Source organism: Salvelinus fontinalis, chromosome 9 (assembly GCF_029448725.1).
Source record: "Salvelinus fontinalis isolate EN_2023a chromosome 9, ASM2944872v1, whole genome shotgun sequence".
NCBI lineage: Eukaryota > Metazoa > Chordata > Actinopteri > Salmoniformes > Salmonidae > Salvelinus > Salvelinus fontinalis.
The window spans coordinates 28,981,765-29,001,238 of NC_074673.1; the positions used below are offsets into that span (position 1 = coordinate 28,981,765).

General features: G+C 45.3%; 2 protein-coding genes across 7 annotated transcripts in view; both read left to right on the forward strand.

Moving 5' to 3' along the window:
* Positions 1-1,265: 1,265 nt before the first annotated feature.
* On the forward strand, positions 1,266-11,244 carry LOC129861813 (paired box protein Pax-3-B-like). The gene is made up of 6 exons (XM_055932965.1): positions 1,266-1,412; positions 1,759-1,890; positions 1,934-2,019; positions 2,223-2,811; positions 3,161-3,280; positions 10,746-11,244. Exons 1-5 carry the CDS (start codon positions 1,266-1,268, stop codon positions 3,194-3,196), a joined length of 990 nt encoding a protein of 329 aa, XP_055788940.1. The 3' UTR covers positions 3,197-3,280; positions 10,746-11,244.
* A 2,762-nt stretch (positions 11,245-14,006) lies between these two features.
* LOC129862380 (protein bicaudal D homolog 1-like) overlaps positions 14,007-19,474 on the forward strand; it is a 79,503-nt gene continuing 74,035 nt past the window's right edge. For 4 of the 6 annotated variants that reach the window (XM_055933980.1, XM_055933983.1, XM_055933984.1 and 1 more), the window contains exons 1-2: positions 14,008-14,182; positions 14,316-14,588. In XM_055933980.1, the coding sequence (XP_055789955.1) occupies positions 14,129-14,182; positions 14,316-14,588 (327 nt within the window). In that variant the 5' untranslated portion in view covers positions 14,008-14,128. Of the gene's footprint in view, positions 14,183-14,315; positions 14,589-19,474 lie in introns of all 6 variants that reach the window. The other 2 variants (XM_055933985.1, XM_055933981.1) reach the window with 2 other exon arrangements.

The following is a 19,474-nucleotide window of genomic DNA, read 5'->3' on the forward strand; positions in this document are numbered from 1 at the left end:
GTACTCCCCACTCTGATTTGGTAAGGTCTCAGCTGCTTTCAGTATAATGTATGAAAACACAAAAGTTCCTGTGTCAATTGAATGCAAGCAATCTTCAGAGCAAACCAGACAGGTGATCTAAGATACATTTTATCAACATTTTTTGGACAGTCAAAGCCGTTGTTGCAACAAGAAATCTGGGGACTAAAAGGTCATTCAGGGTGGTTGTTGTTGTTGCTCTGAGTTGCTAAATTATTACGTTGATGTTATTGGACTGGATCTAATCCAAAGTCTCCTATAGGAGAAAATAAAGATATTTTACTGCCATACTTTTTCTACCATACTCCACCATACAGTGCCATACTTTTCTCCACCAGTAGAGAGAGACACCCTCAAACCTTCGATGGCTCTGCTCTGTAGTACCATAAGAAGTCCCTCACAAACAGCAGACTAAAAGGTGAAGCAAGGTAGGCTGCGTTTACACAATTCTGATATTCTTTTACTCTAAATTGGTCTTTTGACCAATCACATTAGATATTTTTTCAGAGCGTTTCTGATTGGTCAAAAGCCTAATTCTGATCTTTTAAAAATATGAACAAGTGAAAAGAAGATCAGAATTGGGCTGCTTGTGTAAACACAGGCGTAGTGTATGAGAGTTCATGTGGAGGCCAGAGTAGTAAACGTAAAGATATGTGGGCAATATACCTGTAAACAAGGAAGAGCAGCAACACTTACAACACTTACAACATGACACAAGATATTCTTAACTAAAGTTTCAAAACATTACATTGATTAAATTGATTAGAATTACACAACTACAAATAATTAAATATCCCTTCAGATATAGATAGTGTTGCTATTTTAGATAACGATAACGATGAAGTTGTTGGTACGTGTGTTCAACACTGTTCAAATTGCGCTGGTAGTAAAACATGCAGCTGTGAAAAAGAAAAAGTGACACAAGGTAAATTGGAGTTGGGATATCTCAGCTCAGCGCAACACTGATTAGTGTTAGTGGATTACCATGAAAGGCATAGTTCAACAGTAAACTTTACCCCTCCTCTTAATGATCATATGATGCTGGCCAAACACAATCTGCTTGATGAGGAAGAAAGGAGGAGGACAACTAGCTTACTCCCTTTACCTGACAGAAAGAAGAAAAGAACGACAGAAGGAGAGAAACAGAGAGTTGCTTTGAAGGCATAGGAATAGACCAAGAACAGACAACAGAAGACATCAGGAGCCTACAAGTACAAAGGATTTTAAAAAGGGGGAGCATGACTACTATGCAAGTGACGGTGCATGGACCAAAGAAACGTTTGAGAGAGAATTCTAATGAACTGCTCACTCTGGATAGAGGAGTGGACAACACTGCGAGTACTCCTAAAAAACTGTCCCACTCTATTGAGGAGATCCTGAAGAAGCCATCCAGAGTGGGAGAAGAGAGGCAAAAGGGGCTAGGTGGATGGTCGGTTAACAGACAGAATGAAGAATGTCCATACTAGCATGTACATACAGGCACTGTGTGTTCAATTGACCTTGACTTGTTATGTTACTATTATGGGCAGGCCTATGTAACATAAGAGATTTTGGGGGAGTATACATTACAAGGAGGCAAAGGGGTTAGATGTCAAACTGCTGATTCTGTCTCAAGTCTGGGAAATTGTATTCTGTGTATCATATTTTATGGTAACATTATCTGAATTGAGCTAGTAGTTCATAGAGTTATTTTTAGGACAAAGATAATCAGGCAATATTGTGCTTTCTTTCTGTCCACAGAAGGAACTTTTCAACACAGGGTGCTGCCACAGCATGTGCACATCGTCAGTGACTGGAGAGGTGACCACAACACAGAGGTCACAAGACTACACTCTGGAGAGTGCAATATTGACCGCATCTCCCAAGACCACAGTGGGGACTCCAGCAGCCACAGTAATGGCTCCTGTAAAGATAGTATTGTTCAGGACAGAGCAGGGAGAGAGGAGGGCCAGGACGAAGGCAGAATCCAGTGGGAGAGGAACAGCTGCCAAGCTCATCATGGTGAGATTTAGCACAAGTCTTACAGTCAATATTGCTGGAATCAAGGAGCGGAATCATATCTGAGGATGAACGACATTATAAAAAATGGGTTTTTGATTATGACGATGATAAGAATGAGGAGGACGAGGATGGAGGATGATGATGATGATAATGGTCATTTTGACGATGATACAGACTCTTTTGCTTGTGTTTGGTGTGCACAGTGCAGAGGAGGAGAAGAAAGACCTGGACAATCTTCACTCCAGGTCAGGTGGAAAAGGAAGATCCGGACCATCTTCACTCCAGGTCAGGTGGAGAAGGAAGATCCGGACCATCTTCACTCCAGGTCAGGTGGAGAAGGAAAATCCGGACCAGCTTCACTCCAGGTCAGGAGGAGAAGGAAGATCCGGACCAGCTTCACTCCAGGTCAGGAGGAGAAGGAAGACCCGGACCAGCTTCACTCCAGGTCAGGAGGAGAAGGAAGATCCGGACCAGCTTCACTCCAGGTCAGGTGGAGAAGGAAGATCCGGACCAGCTTCACTCCAGGTCAGGAGGAGAAGGAAGACCCGGACCAGCTTCACTCCAGGTCAGGAGGAGAAGGAAGATCCGGACCAGCTTCACTCCAGGTCAGGTGGAGAAGGAAGATCCGGACCAGCTTCACTCCAGGTCAGGAGGAGAAGGAAGACCCGGACCAGCTTCACTCCAGGTCAGGTGGAGGAGCTGGAGAAGGTGTTCTTGGAGACCCACTATCCTGATGTCCACATCCGGGACACACTTGCCTCTCATCTGAAGCTCACCGAGGGAAGAGTGCAGGTATGCTAGCATGAAACATCTGAGACATGCTGAAATATATCTACAGTATGAGCTTCTTATACGAGTACATTGGTTACAAGTACAATTCATTAAACATGGTAGTATATGGGTTCAACAAAGATTTCCAATTGAATCTTACAAAAAAATCATACAATATTACAGCAATAATCCGTGAGAATGAATCATTGACAGTGTTATGAAGAGTTGTCTTGAGTTATCACTGTTATCCATGTTTGCCATCTGGAGAAACAGAAACAGTCCTTATCATCTGCTTGCATAAGTCGAACACCAAGTTATCTGTCAGAGGGCACAAACATCCATTTGCTATCATGCTCACTGTTGTCTTCAGATTTGGTTCCAGAACCGCAGAGCCAAATGGAGATAGACTGAGATGCTAAGGGACGTGGAAATGATGGCCAGAGACCAGACCCCTATATGTACATCCTAACCTGGGCTTCTTTATAGTGAGGTGGGTGTAATATAGTTTTAATCAACACCAGCAAGTGTATAATTACATTACATAGGCATCGAAACAAACTATTAAGTACAACATGTGCAGTTTTAGAATACTTGTATTACCTGTCAGATAAGGATACATATACTCGGTATACAGTGGAGGCTGCTGAGGGGAGGATGGCTCATAGTAATGTCCGGAATGGAGTGAATGGAATGGTATCAAACCATTGTGTGTTTGATACCATTCCATCTACTCCGTTCCAGCCATTATTGTGAGCCGTCCTCCCCTCAGCAGCCTCCACTGACAGTACAGTCGTGGCCAGAAGTTTTGAGAATGACACAAATATTAATTTTCCCAAAGTTTGCTGCTTCAGTGTCTTTAGATATTTTTGTCAGATGTTACTATGGAATATTGAAGTATAATTACAAGCATTTCAGAAGTGTCAAAGGCTTTTATTGACAATAACATGAAGTTGAATGCAAGAGTCAATATTTGCAGTGTTGACCCTTCTTTTTCAAGACATCTGCAATCCGCCCTGACATGCTGTCAATTAACTTCTGGGCCACATCCTAACTGATGGTAGCCCATTCTTGCATAATCAATGCTTGGAGTTTGTCAGAATTTGTGGGTTTTTGTTTGTCCACCCGCCTCTTGAGGATTGACCACACGTTCTCAATGGGATTAAGGTCTGGAGAGTTTCCTGGCCATGGACCCAAAATATCGATGTTTTGTTCCCCGAGCCACTTAGTTATCACTTTTGCCTTATGGCAAGTTGCTCCATCATGCTGAAAAAGGCATTGTTCGTCACCAAACTGTTCCTGAATGGTTGGGAGAAGTTGCTCTCGGAGGATGTGTTGGTACCATTCTTTATTCATGGCTGTGTTCTTAGGCAAGTCTTCGCCTCACTGTGTGTGCAGATAAACTCACACCTGCTGCCATTCCTGAGCAAGCTCTGTACTGGTGGTGCCCCGATCCCGCAGCTGAATCAACTTTAGGAGATGATCCTGGCACTTGTTGGACTTTCATGGGCGCCCTGAAGCCTTCATCACAACAATTGAACCGCTCTCCTTGAAGTTCTTGATGATCCAATAAATGGTTGATTTAGGTGCAATCTTACTGGCAGCAATATCCTTGCCTGTGAAGCCCTTTTTGTGCAAAGCAATGATGACTGCACGTGTTTCCTTGCAGGTAACCATGGTTGGCAGAGGAAGAACAATGATTCCAAGCACCACACTCCTTTTGAAGCTTCCAGTCTGTTATTCGAACTCAATCAGCATGACAGAGTGATCTCCAGCCTTGTCCTCGTCAACACTCACACCTGTGTTAACGAGAGAATCACTGACATGATGTCAGCTAGTCCTTTTGTGGCAGGGCCGAAATGCAATGGAAATGTTTTTGGGATTTAGTTAATTTGCATGGCAAAGAGTGTCACGCCCTGGCCTTATTATTCTTTGTTTTCTTTATTATTTTAGTTAGGTCAGGGTGTGACATGGGGAATGTTTATATTTTGTTGGTTTTGGGTGTTTATTTGGTAAAGGGGTTATGGGGTGTAGTAGATGGTTTTGTGTTGAGTGTATATGTCTAGCGTTGTCTATGTTGGTTAGTTATCTAGGAGAGTCTATGGTTACCTGAATGAGTTCCCAATTAGAGACAGCTGATTTCGGTTGTCTCTGATTGGGAGCCTTATTTAGGGTAGCCATAGGCTCTCATTGGTTGTGGGTAATTGTCTATGTAAGAACGTTAGTAGCCTGTATGTTTGTGCACAACGTTTGTAGCTTCACGGTCGTTTTGTTATTTTGTTGTTTTGTTAAAGTGTTTTTGTGTCGTGTTCATCTTCGTGTTAAAATAAAAGAAGATGGCATATTTTCCAACTGCTGCATTTTGGTCCGTTAATCCGCCACACGATCGTGACAGAATTACCCACCATAGGACCAAGCGGCATGGAAGGCGGCAACAGGACCTACCTACACAGGATCTCTGGAGTTGGGAGGACGAATTGGAAAGAGATGGACCTTGGGATCAACCTGGAGAGTATCGCCTCTCTCGTGAAGAGCTGGAGGCAGCGAAAGCCGAGAGGAGGCGATATGAGGAGGGAGCACGGAGACAAGGCTGGAGACCCGTGAGTACAACCCAAAAATTTCTTGGGGGGGGCCTTAAAGGGAGTGTGGCGAAGTCAGGTAGGAAACCTGCGCCTACTCCCTGTACTTACCGTGGAGAGCGGGAGTACGGGCAGACACCGTGTTACGCAGTAGAGCGCACGGTGTCTCCTGTACGCGTGCATAGCCCGGTGCGGTACATTTCAGCTCCACGTATCGGCCGGGCTAGACTGAGCGTTGAGCCGTATGTCATGAAGCCGGCCCAACGCATCTGGTCACCAGTGCGTCTTCTCGGGCCGGCGTACATGGCACCAGCCTTACGCATGGTGTCCCCGGTTCGCCTACATAGGCCGGTGCGGGTTATTCCACCTCCCCGCACTGGTCAGGCGACGGGGAGCATAGAACCAGGTAAGGTTGGGCAGGCTCGGCGTTCAAGGGAGCCAGTACGCCTGCACGGTCCGGTATTTCCGGCGCCACCTCCCCGCCCCAATCCAGTACCACCAGTGCCTCCTCCACGCACTAGCTATATGGTGCGTGTCTCCAGCCCTTTACCACCAGTGTCTAAACCACGCACCAAGCCTCCTGTGTGTCCCCAGAGTCCTGTGCGTCCTGTTGCTGCTCCCCGCACTAGCCCTGAGATGCGTGTCCCCAGCCCGGTGCCACCAGTCCCGGCACCACGCACCAGGCCTACAGTGCGCCTCAGCCGGCAGGAGTCTGCCGTCTGCAAAGCGTTGACTGAACTGCTCGTCTCCCCAGCGCCATCTGAGCCATCCGTCTCCCCAGCGCCATCTGAGCCATCCGTCTCCCCAGCGCCATCTGAGCCATCCGTCTGCAATGAGCCTGCAAAGCCGCCCGTCTGCCATGAGCCTGCAAAGCCGCCCGTCTGCCATGAGCCCACTGAGCCGTCCGACAGACAGGAGCCGCTAGAGCCGCCAGCCAGACAGGAGCCGCTAGAGCCGTCCGTCAGACAGGATCTGCCAGAGCCGCCAACCAGACAGGATCTGCCAGAGCCGCCAACCAGACAGGATCTGCCAGAGCCGCCAACCAGACAGGAGCAGCCAGATCAGTCAGCCAGCCATGAGCAGCCAGATCCGTCAGCTAGCCATGAGCAGCCAGATCCGTCAGCCAGCCATGAGCAGCCAGATCCGTCAGCTAGCCATGAGCAGCCAGATCCGTCAGCTAGCCATGAGCAGCCAGATCCGTCAGCTAGCCATGAGCAGCCAGATCCGTCAGCTAGCCATGAGCAGCCAGATCCGTCAGCTAGCCATGAGCAGCCAGATCCGTCAGCTAGCCATGAGCAGCCAGATCCGTCAGCTAGCCATGAGCAGCCAGATCCGTCAGCTAGCCATGAGCAGCCAGATCCGTCAGCTAGCCATGAGCAGCCAGATCCGTCAGCTAGCCATGAGCAGCCAGATCCGTCAGCCAGCCATGAGCAGCCAGATCCGTCAGCCAGCCATGAGCAGCCAGATCCGTCAGCTAGCCATGAGCAGCCAGATCAGTTAGCCAGCCATGAGCAGCCAGATCTGTCAGCCAGCCATGGGCCGTCCCTCAGTCCGGAGCTGCAGTCCCTCAGTCCGGAGCTGCAGTCCCTCAGTCCGGAGCTGCAGTCCCTCAGTCCGGAGCTGCCATTCCTCAGTCCGGAGCTGCCCCTTACCCTGGTGCTGCCCCTTACCCTGGTGCTGCCCCTTACCCTGGTGCTGCCCCTTACCCTGGTACTGCCCCTTATCCTGGTACTGCCCCTGACCCTGGTACTGCCCCTTACCCTGGTACTGGTCCTTAGTCCGGAGCTGTCCCTTAGTCCGGAACTCCCCCTTAATGCAATGGGGTTAATGTGGAGGGGGGTCGTTTGGAGGAAGCCTAGGAGGTGGTTAGGTACTGTGGTGACGTGGGGACTACGACCAGAGCCGGAGCCGCCACCGTGGAGGGGAGCCCACCCAGACCCTCCCCTAGACTGTGTATGGTGCGCCCGGAGTTCGCGCCTCAAGGGGGGGGTTATGTCACGCCCTGGCCTTATTATTCTTTGTTTTCTTTATTATTTTAGTTAGGTCAGGGTGTGACATGGGGAATGTTTATATTTTGTTGGTTTTGGGTGTTTATTTGGTAAAGGGGTTATGGGGTGTAGTAGATGGTTTTGTGTTGAGTGTATATGTCTAGCGTTGTCTATGTTGGTTAGTTATCTAGGAGAGTCTATGGTTACCTGAATGAGTTCCCAATTAGAGACAGCTGATTTCGGTTGTCTCTGATTGGGAGCCTTATTTAGGGTAGCCATAGGCTCTCATTGGTTGTGGGTAATTGTCTATGTAAGAACGTTAGTAGCCTGTATGTTTGTGCACAACGTTTGTAGCTTCACGGTCGTTTTGTTATTTTGTTGTTTTGTTAAAGTGTTTTTGTGTCGTGTTCATCTTCGTGTTAAAATAAAAGAAGATGGCATATTTTCCAACTGCTGCATTTTGGTCCGTTAATCCGCCACACGATCGTGACAGAATTACCCACCATAGGACCAAGCGGCATGGAAGGCGGCAACAGGACCTACCTACACAGGATCTCTGGAGTTGGGAGGACGAATTGGAAAGAGATGGACCTTGGGATCAACCTGGAGAGTATCGCCTCTCTCGTGAAGAGCTGGAGGCAGCGAAAGCCGAGAGGAGGCGATATGAGGAGGCAGCACGGAGACAAGGCTGGAGACCCGTGAGTACAACCCAAAAATTTCTTGGGGGGGGCCTTAAAGGGAGTGTGGCGAAGTCAGGTAGGAAACCTGCGCCTACTCCCTGTACTTACCGTGGAGAGCGGGAGTACGGGCAGACACCGTGTTACGCAGTAGAGCGCACGGTGTCTCCTGTACGCGTGCATAGCCCGGTGCGGTACATTTCAGCTCCACGTATCGGCCGGGCTAGACTGAGCGTTGAGCCGTATGTCATGAAGCCGGCCCAACGCATCTGGTCACCAGTGCGTCTTCTCGGGCCGGCGTACATGGCACCAGCCTTACGCATGGTGTCCCCGGTTCGCCTACATAGGCCGGTGCGGGTTATTCCACCTCCCCGCACTGGTCAGGCGACGGGGAGCATAGAACCAGGTAAGGTTGGGCAGGCTCGGCGTTCAAGGGAGCCAGTACGCCTGCACGGTCCGGTATTTCCGGCGCCACCTCCCCGCCCCAATCCAGTACCACCAGTGCCTCCTCCACGCACTAGCTATATGGTGCGTGTCTCCAGCCCTTTACCACCAGTGTCTAAACCACGCACCAAGCCTCCTGTGTGTCCCCAGAGTCCTGTGCGTCCTGTTGCTGCTCCCCGCACTAGCCCTGAGATGCGTGTCCCCAGCCCGGTGCCACCAGTCCCGGCACCACGCACCAGGCCTACAGTGCGCCTCAGCCGGCAGGAGTCTGCCGTCTGCAAAGCGTTGACTGAACTGCTCGTCTCCCCAGCGCCATCTGAGCCATCCGTCTCCCCAGCGCCATCTGAGCCATCCGTCTCCCCAGCGCCATCTGAGCCATCCGTCTGCAATGAGCCTGCAAAGCCGCCCGTCTGCCATGAGCCTGCAAAGCCGCCCGTCTGCCATGAGCCCACTGAGCCGTCCGACAGACAGGAGCCGCTAGAGCCGCCAGCCAGACAGGAGCCGCTAGAGCCGTCCGTCAGACAGGATCTGCCAGAGCCGCCAACCAGACAGGATCTGCCAGAGCCGCCAACCAGACAGGATCTGCCAGAGCCGCCAATCAGACAGGAGCAGCCAGATCAGTCAGCCAGCCATGAGCAGCCAGATCCGTCAGCTAGCCATGAGCAGCCAGATCCGTCAGCTAGCCATGAGCAGCCAGATCCGTCAGCTAGCCATGAGCAGCCAGATCCGTCAGCTAGCCATGAGCAGCCAGATCCGTCAGCTAGCCATGAGCAGCCAGATCCGTCAGCTAGCCATGAGCAGCCAGATCCGTCAGCTAGCCATGAGCAGCCAGATCCGTCAGCTAGCCATGAGCAGCCAGATCCGTCAGCTAGCCATGAGCAGCCAGATCCGTCAGCTAGCCATGAGCAGCCAGATCCGTCAGCTAGCCATGAGCAGCCAGATCCGTCAGCTAGCCATGAGCAGCCAGATCCGTCAGCCAGCCATGAGCAGCCAGATCCGTCAGCCAGCCATGAGCAGCCAGATCCGTCAGCCAGCCATGAGCAGCCAGATCAGTTAGCCAGCCATGAGCAGCCAGATCTGTCAGCCAGCCATGGGCCGTCCCTCAGTCCGGAGCTGCAGTCCCTCAGTCCGGAGCTGCAGTCCCTCAGTCCGGAGCTGCCATTCCTCAGTCCGGAGCTGCCCCTTACCCTGGAGCTGCCCCTTACCCTGGTGCTGCCCCTTACCCTGGTGCTGCCCCTTACCCTGGTGCTGCCCCTTACCCTGGTACTGCCCCTTATCCTGGTACTGCCCCTGACCCTGGTACTGCCCCTTACCCTGGTACTGGTCCTTAGTCCGGAGCTGTCCCTTAGTCCGGAACTCCCCCTTAATGCAATGGGGTTAATGTGGAGGGGGGTCGTTTGGAGGAAGCCTAGGAGGTGGTTAGGTACTGTGGTGACGTGGGGACTACGACCAGAGCCGGAGCCGCCACCGTGGAGGGGAGCCCACCCAGACCCTCCCCTAGACTGTGTATGGTGCGCCCGGAGTTCGCGCCTCAAGGGGGGGGTTATGTCACGCCCTGGCCTTATTATTCTTTGTTTTCTTTATTATTTTAGTTAGGTCAGGGTGTGACATGGGGAATGTTTATATTTTGTTGGTTTTGGGTGTTTATTTGGTAAAGGGGTTATGGGGTGTAGTAGATGGTTTTGTGTTGAGTGTATATGTCTAGCGTTGTCTATGTTGGTTAGTTATCTAGGAGAGTCTATGGTTACCTGAATGAGTTCCCAATTAGAGACAGCTGATTTCGGTTGTCTCTGATTGGGAGCCTTATTTAGGGTAGCCATAGGCTCTCATTGGTTGTGGGTAATTGTCTATGTAAGAACGTTAGTAGCCTGTATGTTTGTGCACAACGTTTGTAGCTTCACGGTCGTTTTGTTTTGTTGTTTTGTTAAAGTGTTTTTGTGTCGTGTTCATCTTCGTGTTATAATAAAAGAAGATGGCTTATTTTCCAAAAGCTGCATTTTGGTCCGTTAATCCGCCACACAATCGTGACAAAGAGGGACTTTGCAATTAATTGCAATTCATCTGATCACTCTTCATAACATTCTGCAGTATATGCAAATTGCCATCATACAAACTGAGGCAGCACACTTTGTGAAAATTTATATTTGTGTCATTCTCAAAACTTTTGGCCACGACTGTATATGTGATTGTATAAGACGTGAGTCATGCTTGAAACAGTTGACAAAAACCTCAATAAAATTATCCTGTCATTTGTTTCCATGACCAAACAGTTTCCGTTGAATGCTTGCTCACTACCGTACGGGCCATACCAACTACTACAAAAGCTTTACCGAGGGGTATTGCCGTTCCAACCTTTTCTACCTATGTTGCCACACCTGCATCACCAAGCTCTATGCTCCCCCTGGACCCAACATTAATTCCCAATCCCAAGAGTCACGTTCAGTTGACACAATGAACACTAAAGAAATGTATCTTCAAAAGCTTTGTAAATAGGATGTATCTGTATGTTGTCATCTGTGTCCGTATAGAGGGAATCATGGTGCTGCTATCTCAGAAGCTGTTGAAACTGATGAATGAATTGATAATGGAGTATTATCTCTCACAGATAAAGCAATATGGCTGAGTAAAGTGAATAACATTTTGGTGTTTTTTTATCAACTCACTCTCCACTCATCCAGATATGTTGACTGGAATTGTATAATGATATTGTAAATACATGAATACACATACATAAATAAATACTGTAATACATCTCATTTCTAATGATTACATTTGTGTGGTGTCTGTATTTCTCATGTGGCTGTGGTTCTGAAAATATTGTTTAACGTTGATGTTAAGAATAGTCCCTGTACAGTAAAATAGTCTCTGAAAGATAATCCCTATTCTAGGACTTCTAATGTACAGATATAAATACATGTGAAAGTGTACATGTCTATATATAAAGTCCTTTATTTACAACAGAATGCATCTGAAGCTGCTTATTCAACCTACAGTACTAGTGTTTTGGTGATAACTCTCAATACAGATATTATGTGAGGAGTGTATATCTGAGTACAACGGTTTAATGGCATAATTATCTGCAGGACAGAAGGTTTAGCTATGTCTTCTGATCACACTACCTCCTCTTGTAAATCTTAGATAGTTTGACCATTGTATGACATACCCTTTTGACTTTAACATTTTTGCTCAGTGTGTTTATAGTCTACAAAGTTCTACTATTGCGTGCCCTAGCAGCCCTTCCCTTCCTTCTCCTTTCTATGGCTGTATTGTTATATTGAGCTATAGCTCTCCTTATCTTCATTTGAGCTGGGGTTATTTACGGGTCAGATGGTGAATTCAGAGAAGTACATTTCCAAGAATTTCAGCTATATTTGACCCATACTGACAAAATGTAGACAGGATATAACATTTTCAAACTTTTTTTGTGTCATCCTCGACGATTGTAAGTGCATTGTGTCCACATAATGTGGTTGTATTTTATGTTTTTTTAATGTTCAAATAAATCAAATAAAAAATACAGTATATCTTGTCCCAGGCAAGATACTGTACATATCTGATACTATTATGGTTCCAAAGACTCAGAACGTTGGATCATATAGTGCTTGCAACCTCATAATATACTGTGTTGTTTTGTGAAAGGGCCACATACGGAATGAGTTAACTGTATAACTCACTTTGGAGTAAAATTGTCTGCTTATACCTGATAAATATATATATTCTTATTTATCACTTATACATATTAACAATGCTGATACACCAATTAGTTAAGTAAAGGTGCATGTGGAAAGTGAAATGATTAACGAATAAAAAACACATTTTCTGTAGTACAAATGCATTTTATTGGACTTCATTTATTCTATATTTATTCCACTGAGCTTTTATTTTGTACTATTTTTCAAAGGAATTACTTCTATTTGTATTACTGTCACATTTTTGAGAGGTGAATCTGCAAGTACGCATTTCATTGTACTGTGTACACCATGTGTATCCTGTGCATGTGACAAATACACTTGACTTGACGTAATTGCTATATGGGGCCAAATGGGGCCATTTTGGATTTGTCGAACATCTCATTCCAACATCATGGGCATTAATATGGAGTTGATCCCCCCTTTGCTGCTATAACAGCCTTCACTCTTCTGGGAAGGCTTTCCACTAGACGTTGGAACATTGCTGCGGTGACTAATGTTGGGCGATTAAGCCTGGCTCGCAGTCGGCGTTCCAATTCATCCCAAAGGTGTTCGGTGAGGTTGAAGTCAGGGCTCTGTGCATGCCAGTCAAGTTCTTCCACACCAATCTCAACAAACTATTTCTGTTTGGACCTCACTTTGTGCACGGGGGTATTGTCATACTGAAAAAGGAAAGGGCCTTCCCCAAACTGTTGCCGCATTCTCCTAGCATCCACCAAACCCAGATTAATCCGGCGGGTTGCCAGATGGTGAAGCGTGATTCATCACTCCAGAAAACGTGTTTCCACTGCTCCAGAGTCCAATGACGGCGAGCTTTACACCACTCCATCCGACGCTTGGGATTGCGCATGGTGATCTTAGGCTTGTGTGCAGGTGCTACGCGCTTCAGCACTCGGCGGTCCCATTCTGTGAGCTTGTTTGGCCTACCACTGAGCTCTTAGATGTTTCCACTTTAAAATAACAGCACTTACAGTTGAACGGGGCAGCTCTAGCAGGGCAGAAATTTGACAAACTGATTTGTTGGGAAGGTGGCATCCTATGATGGTGCCATGTTGCCTATGACGGTGCCAAGTCACTGAGCTCTTCAGTAAGGCCATTCTAATGCCAATGTTCGCCTATGGAGATTGCATGGCTGTATGCTAAATTTTATACACCTGTCAGCAACGGGTGTGGCTGAAATAGCCGCATCCACTAATTTGAAGGGGTGTCCACATACTTTTGTATAGATAGCGTCCCTCGTCACAGACATATTTCAGACAGGTGTTTGTGCTTATAAAGTAGCCTAGGTCAGAAAGACCATAAGTTGCGACCTGTTGCCTTTGTCGGTCATTTGGAAAACAGAAGTGTAACAGGTATATACATTTTTGTTAATAGTTTTCTTCTTTAAAAAACTGCCTGAAGCAAGCACTGTAAGTTATGATCCTTACTGGCCATTGCGTTGCTGTGGGATGTTCCTGTATCATCCATTAGATGACCATGTTGAGTGCAATTAATGTAACCAACATTAACCCAGTTCAAATGACTCTGCTTGTATTTTATTTTTATTTTTTGTAGCATCATGAAGCTAATTTAACATTTAAATTGTTTTATGCATATAATACACTTTAACACCATAGACATGGGCTTATATGGTTTGGTCATTTATTCAGCATAATACACGAATATTGACAGTGATTGAATCCAATATCTCTTAAGAAGATAACGTTTTCGGTATCTCTAAAGATAATATTTGCCTAATAATTTTATATTGTTCAAAATTCTGATCTTCACAGGTTTCAGGTAGGCCTATTAAAATGTACTCAGACAATACATTTTATTTTCTCAGCGTTGACAGCAAAATGCGTCGACGTGTAGTCCTAGTGACGACACGAGAGATGGATGCTTCGTGGACCACTTTTCTTTAAAAAAATCGAGAGATGGCGTCCTGCATCCCGTGAATAATCAAAAATGATTATAAAGAATTGATGAAGAGGTCACTCTACCGTAATGTATCATTATGCTACGACCCCTCAATTGAAGTAGGCTAATAATCGTCATCTTTCACTGATAGAAACAGCATTTATTTTGGTGCTGTTCTGCCATAGCCTATTCGTATTCCACCTGGCTTTCCCACATTTAACAGGGGGGTTTGTTCCGCTGCGTTTGTTTCAGCATCCTCCAACTTCCGCCTCTGCGTGTCCAACGCAAGGAGACAGGGAGAGAAGGGTGATGGCTGCCGGTGGAGGATGCGGGGAGACTGTGGATCAGTACCGGGCGGAGGTGGCGCGGCTTACCCAGGAACTTGCGGAAGCGAACAGAGAGAAGATAAGGGCGGCAGAATGCGGTCTTGTTGTGTTGGATGAGAACCACACTCTAAAGCACCAGTATGCCGATCTGGAATCGGAACAGGAGACGCTGAAGCAAGAGTTGGAACAATTACAAGAGGTAGGTTATACAGTATGTTACAGTAGGATACAGCCTTTCTTTCCTTAGTCAAGAGAATTCAATGCTGGATGGGTCAATCAGTACCAAACCTATTATTAGATCATTTTATTAGGCTACATGAAATGGCAAGATACATATATTGTATATAAACTATAGCATGTTTATTTAAATTTGGGTGACCTTATTGCCATATGTTGGTAAATTCTGAGACATTAATTACATATTATTTGTATGGAAAAGGTGTGTGTGTGTGTGTGTGTGTGTGTGTGTGTGTGTGTGTGTGTGTGTGTGTGTGTGTGTGTGTGTGTGTGTGTGTGTGTGTGTGTGTGTGTGTGTGTGTGTCTCAGTGTTTCCGTTAGCTGATAATATCTGACTTTAGGTAACAACAACAAAAAAGAAAAGCAATAAATAAAATTGGCACCAGCCAATGTCTGGGAGAACAAAAAAATCCCATTGCTAACTAAACATGTTTAGCCTATTCTTTGATGAAAACAACCATTCAATGTAAATATAGATGAATTTGCATAATGTAGTGGAATTGGTGCTCGTGTATTTTCATTAGTTATTATGATTCTTACTTGTCACATGTGCACAACATACAGATACAGAGCATAGTTTAAGCAGAAAATCTGTCAGACAGAGCCAGAGCTGCTGCTCCTGTTGCTGCTGGAGTGAATTGTGCTTTTATAAACCCAGTGGTGGAAAAAGTACCAAATTGTCATACTTGAGTAAAAGTAAAGATACCGTAATAGAAAATGTCTCAAGTTAAAGTGAAAGTCATCAAGTAAAATGTTACTTGAGTAAAAGTCTGGAAGTATTTGGTTTTAAATATACTCAAGAATCAAAAGTAAAAGTATAAATAATTTAAAATTCCTTATATTAAGCAAACCAGATGGCACCATTTTCTTGTTTTTTTAATTCATGGATTGCCAGGGGCCAGGGGCATGCTCCAACACTCAGAAATTATTTACAAATGCAGAATGTGTTTAGTGAGTCCGCCAGATCAGAGGCAGTAGGGATGACAAGGGATGTTCTCTTGATAAGTGTGTGAATTAGACCATTTTCCTTTCCTGCTAAGCATTCAAAATGTAACGAGTACTTTTGGGTGTCAGGGAAAATGTATGTGTATGTTTGTATCTGTGGGTTAGTTTACCCATGGGCATGGGGTTGCTGCTGTGAGGTCATTATGAGCTAATAAGTAATACAGTTATATCATTCATATACTATCATTTTTGATAACAATGAACTTGGATAGAAGATGTAAAAATATGTAAAAATATAACCATAGACCAGACCAGATATTCCCCCTCACTATTCCCCCTCACTAATATCACTAATGTTAGTGAGATATACACTTTAGTTGTTTTCTTCCGATAAAGAGCCAGACAGAAGCTGTATTGTGTTATTCATCTCTGAAGTGTTTCATTGTTACTGTAAAGAATATCATAAACTCCATAGATACTGAGTTTTGTCTGCCTCCACTTGCTAGAGCTTGAATAATGTATGACTATGTGTTTATGAATTCTGTCATTACTGCAAACATGCATGAAGCAACAGGAAGAGGCAGCTGCTGACAGAGCTCAAAGCTCAAGGTCCGTGTGGACATGGGGAAGCTATAGGGCTATTGGGAGGAGAGACTGGAGGCAAGGATGGTCGACGTGGCGTGAGAGGTGGGCAGTAATGGCAGTTTGATATGGAATAACTTCCCTTTGCAAAGCAGCCCGGTTCTATATCAGATTTAACCAGTCATCTCTTACAGTACAGTACATGGGTAACAAGCACTTACAGTCTTAGTTCTCAGGATGTATTTTGCTGGCCTGAATCTAAAGCCTGGATAATCTTGGTCGACCGAAAGTTTTCTGTTTTTTCGACCAATGGATTGGTCGACATTTTTAAAGGTGTATTTTTCCATATATAGTGAAATCAATTTAATAAAATGAACTATATGCATTGAGCTTTCTCTGATGCTTTAAGCTTACGGTTTGATTAAATAAGACACATGCCTCAAGAGAGATCTAGAAACCAGAAGAAAAAAACTTAACCTGAGCCAACTATTCTCCTCCCGCTCCTGATGGCTTTCGCAGATTCTGCCATTACTCTCCTGAAGTTGCCGGTAAATGGATGCATGAGGAGTCGGCAACCTTTCTCATTTATCTTACCATTTCTGTGTACCAGTTATGGTTTTCATATGTACATTTTTGTGAAACAGTTTATACTGTCTTCATATCTCAAAATCATTGCCATGTGGTGAATCAACATTCTATCCAAATTTAAATGAAAATTATACAAACCTAAAAAGTAACTTATTTTACCATTGCCAACTATATAAAAATAGCCTACATAAAGCGAACAAATAAAAACATTGCAGCCTGCATGTAGAAAATATCCTGATAAAAATGAATATCCTATGAATCTCATTGGCTACACATGGCCTGTATGTAACGAACTTGAAACATTGTATCAACTTTTAACATGGGTCTGGCCTGAAGTTCACACTAGCGAACTAGCAACAATTTATGAAATATTCTGGGCCTTCAGGTTCCTCCGCCAGTGAGCTCGGGACCGACACAGCTGTCGGCTATTTGCGGAAGGGATAAGAAGCCGTGCTTGACTTGGGCAGGAGCTCACCGGAGCTGAGTACCAAATGTTCTACTGCTTGAGCTCCTGTTCCTCTTACAGAATTTTAGCTAAAAGCTATTGTGGGGCTCTTGCTACTAAATATAAGCAGTACCAGCATCCAAAATGAGTACCGGTACCTATTTCAGTCCAAGTCAAGCACTGATAAGAAGTAATCAGGGAAGCCTGTTTTATGGCGTTTCCACTGGATCAGAGCAGGACATTTTCCCTTTCAAGCTGAGTGGTTACCGCGCATCATTAGCTCATTGTTATGTATGTATCCAAATAAATGTCACTAAAAAACAGCTTAAACATTTGCAAATGCATCTACTTTGCTATTATTCTGGCTTTCTGATGTGTCTGTAAATTAGCCATAGTTGGCTAGCTAGAAAGCGTTGCCAGCCAGTATGGCAATGGAACATTTAAAACGAACAATTGGGTCACGTCTATAGATGCAGAACAAAAAGACTGAACGTCTGGGTCGCGTCTCTAGCAACCGAACCGATAGAACGACCAGCCGGCTTGGGTAGCAACCCTAGATTTGTGTCGGGAATATAGCTTGTGGAAGGTTAAAATAGTATGAAAAAATTTATGAAAATAACCTTTTTAATAAAAATATGTCAATTATTATTTTAATATGTTGGTAACCCGTTGAATAAAAGTGATAATGCCCTCGAAGCCGGTGTTTGGAGGACATATTGGCATGGTTTGCCGGCCCTCGACGAACAAGAAACGTGACAATATATCCTCCAAACACTGGCATTAACACTTAAATGGATGTGCACACATTGGCGGGAGAGAGCGCATTCTGGAGAGAGAAGTGCATTGTGCATCTGGGCGCATGTTCAATCTGACGTCTGCGTTGGCTATGCAGCATTTCATGGTGATATGGCCTCAGCAGAAGTCAGGGCATTTTAAAAATGTTATTCCACCTTTATTTAACCAGGTAAGCTAGTTGAGAACAAGTTCTCATTTACAACTGCGACATGGCCAAGATAAAGCAAAGCAGTGCGACACAAACAACAACACAGAGTTACACATGGAATAATAAAGCTTACAGTCAATAACACAATATGGGAAAAAAGTCTATATACAGTGTGTGCAAATGGCGTGAGGAGGTAAGGCAATAAATAGGCCGAAGTAGCAAAGTAATTACAGTTTAGCAAATTAACACTGGGGTGATAGATGAGCAGATGATGATGTGCAAGTAGAAATACTGGTGTGCAAAAGAGCAGAAAAGTAAATAAAAACAATATGGGGATGAGGTAGGTAGATTGGGTGTGCTATTTACAGATGGGCTATGAACAGCTGCAGCAATCGGTTAGCTGATGTTTAAAGTTAGTGAGGGAAATATAAGTCTCCAGCTTCTCCATACTCCATACTTCTTGCGTTTCGCAGAGCTGTTGTCAAGGAAGTGAGTTTGTGTTTATACAGGATGTATAACGTCCACCAATCATGTCAATGCGGAGCTATACAGAGCCCTCTGCTTTGTTACAAAATGTGGGAGGCGCAATGAGATGGAGTATGCAGCTCGATTTGGCCTCCTCATGCCGATGGAGGAAATTATGTCACACTCTCCATATGGAGCCTCCGACCATCAAGCTCACTTAGATGGGCGCAAATATATATGTACATTTGTTACTGCTCGACTAAAACAATCTTGGTCGATCAACAGCCTAACGACCAAACAATCTAGCAGTTGTTTGGGGTCAATGTGGTCAGCCCTACTGCACTTAGACCTGGGTTTAGACACCTTAGAAAGTTATTAGCGCCATATTTTTGTAGCTAGCCAATAACAGAGTTCCCTTGTCAACTTATTTGAATATTCGTTAAGTTTAGCCCTGGGCTAAGAAAGTTTATCTTTTACAAGATTCCTAATCTGATATAATTGTGGAATTTCACTCCTTGGTTTTGTCTTGTGTCTTATAGCCAAAGAAATGTTGTCATTATCCCTTTCCCCAAAGCCAGTTTAATACTTCACTTATATACTGTAGTTCATATGCACTCAATCTGGGAATGGCCAACCTGAGCCTGAGAACTGATTGGAGAACATCTGCTCTGTTATTCTCTTTCTCTCATTTTCTATTTCTACCAACACAGTGGGTGTTCTGTTGTTAATCCATGGCTGAGCATATATGTGCCAGATTAGAAAGTCATGATAATATCCCACTGGGCACACACAGGTTGGGTCAACGTTGCTTCCATGTCATTTCAATGAATTTATGTTGAACCAAGATGGAATAAACATTTAATTGACGTCTGTGCCCAGT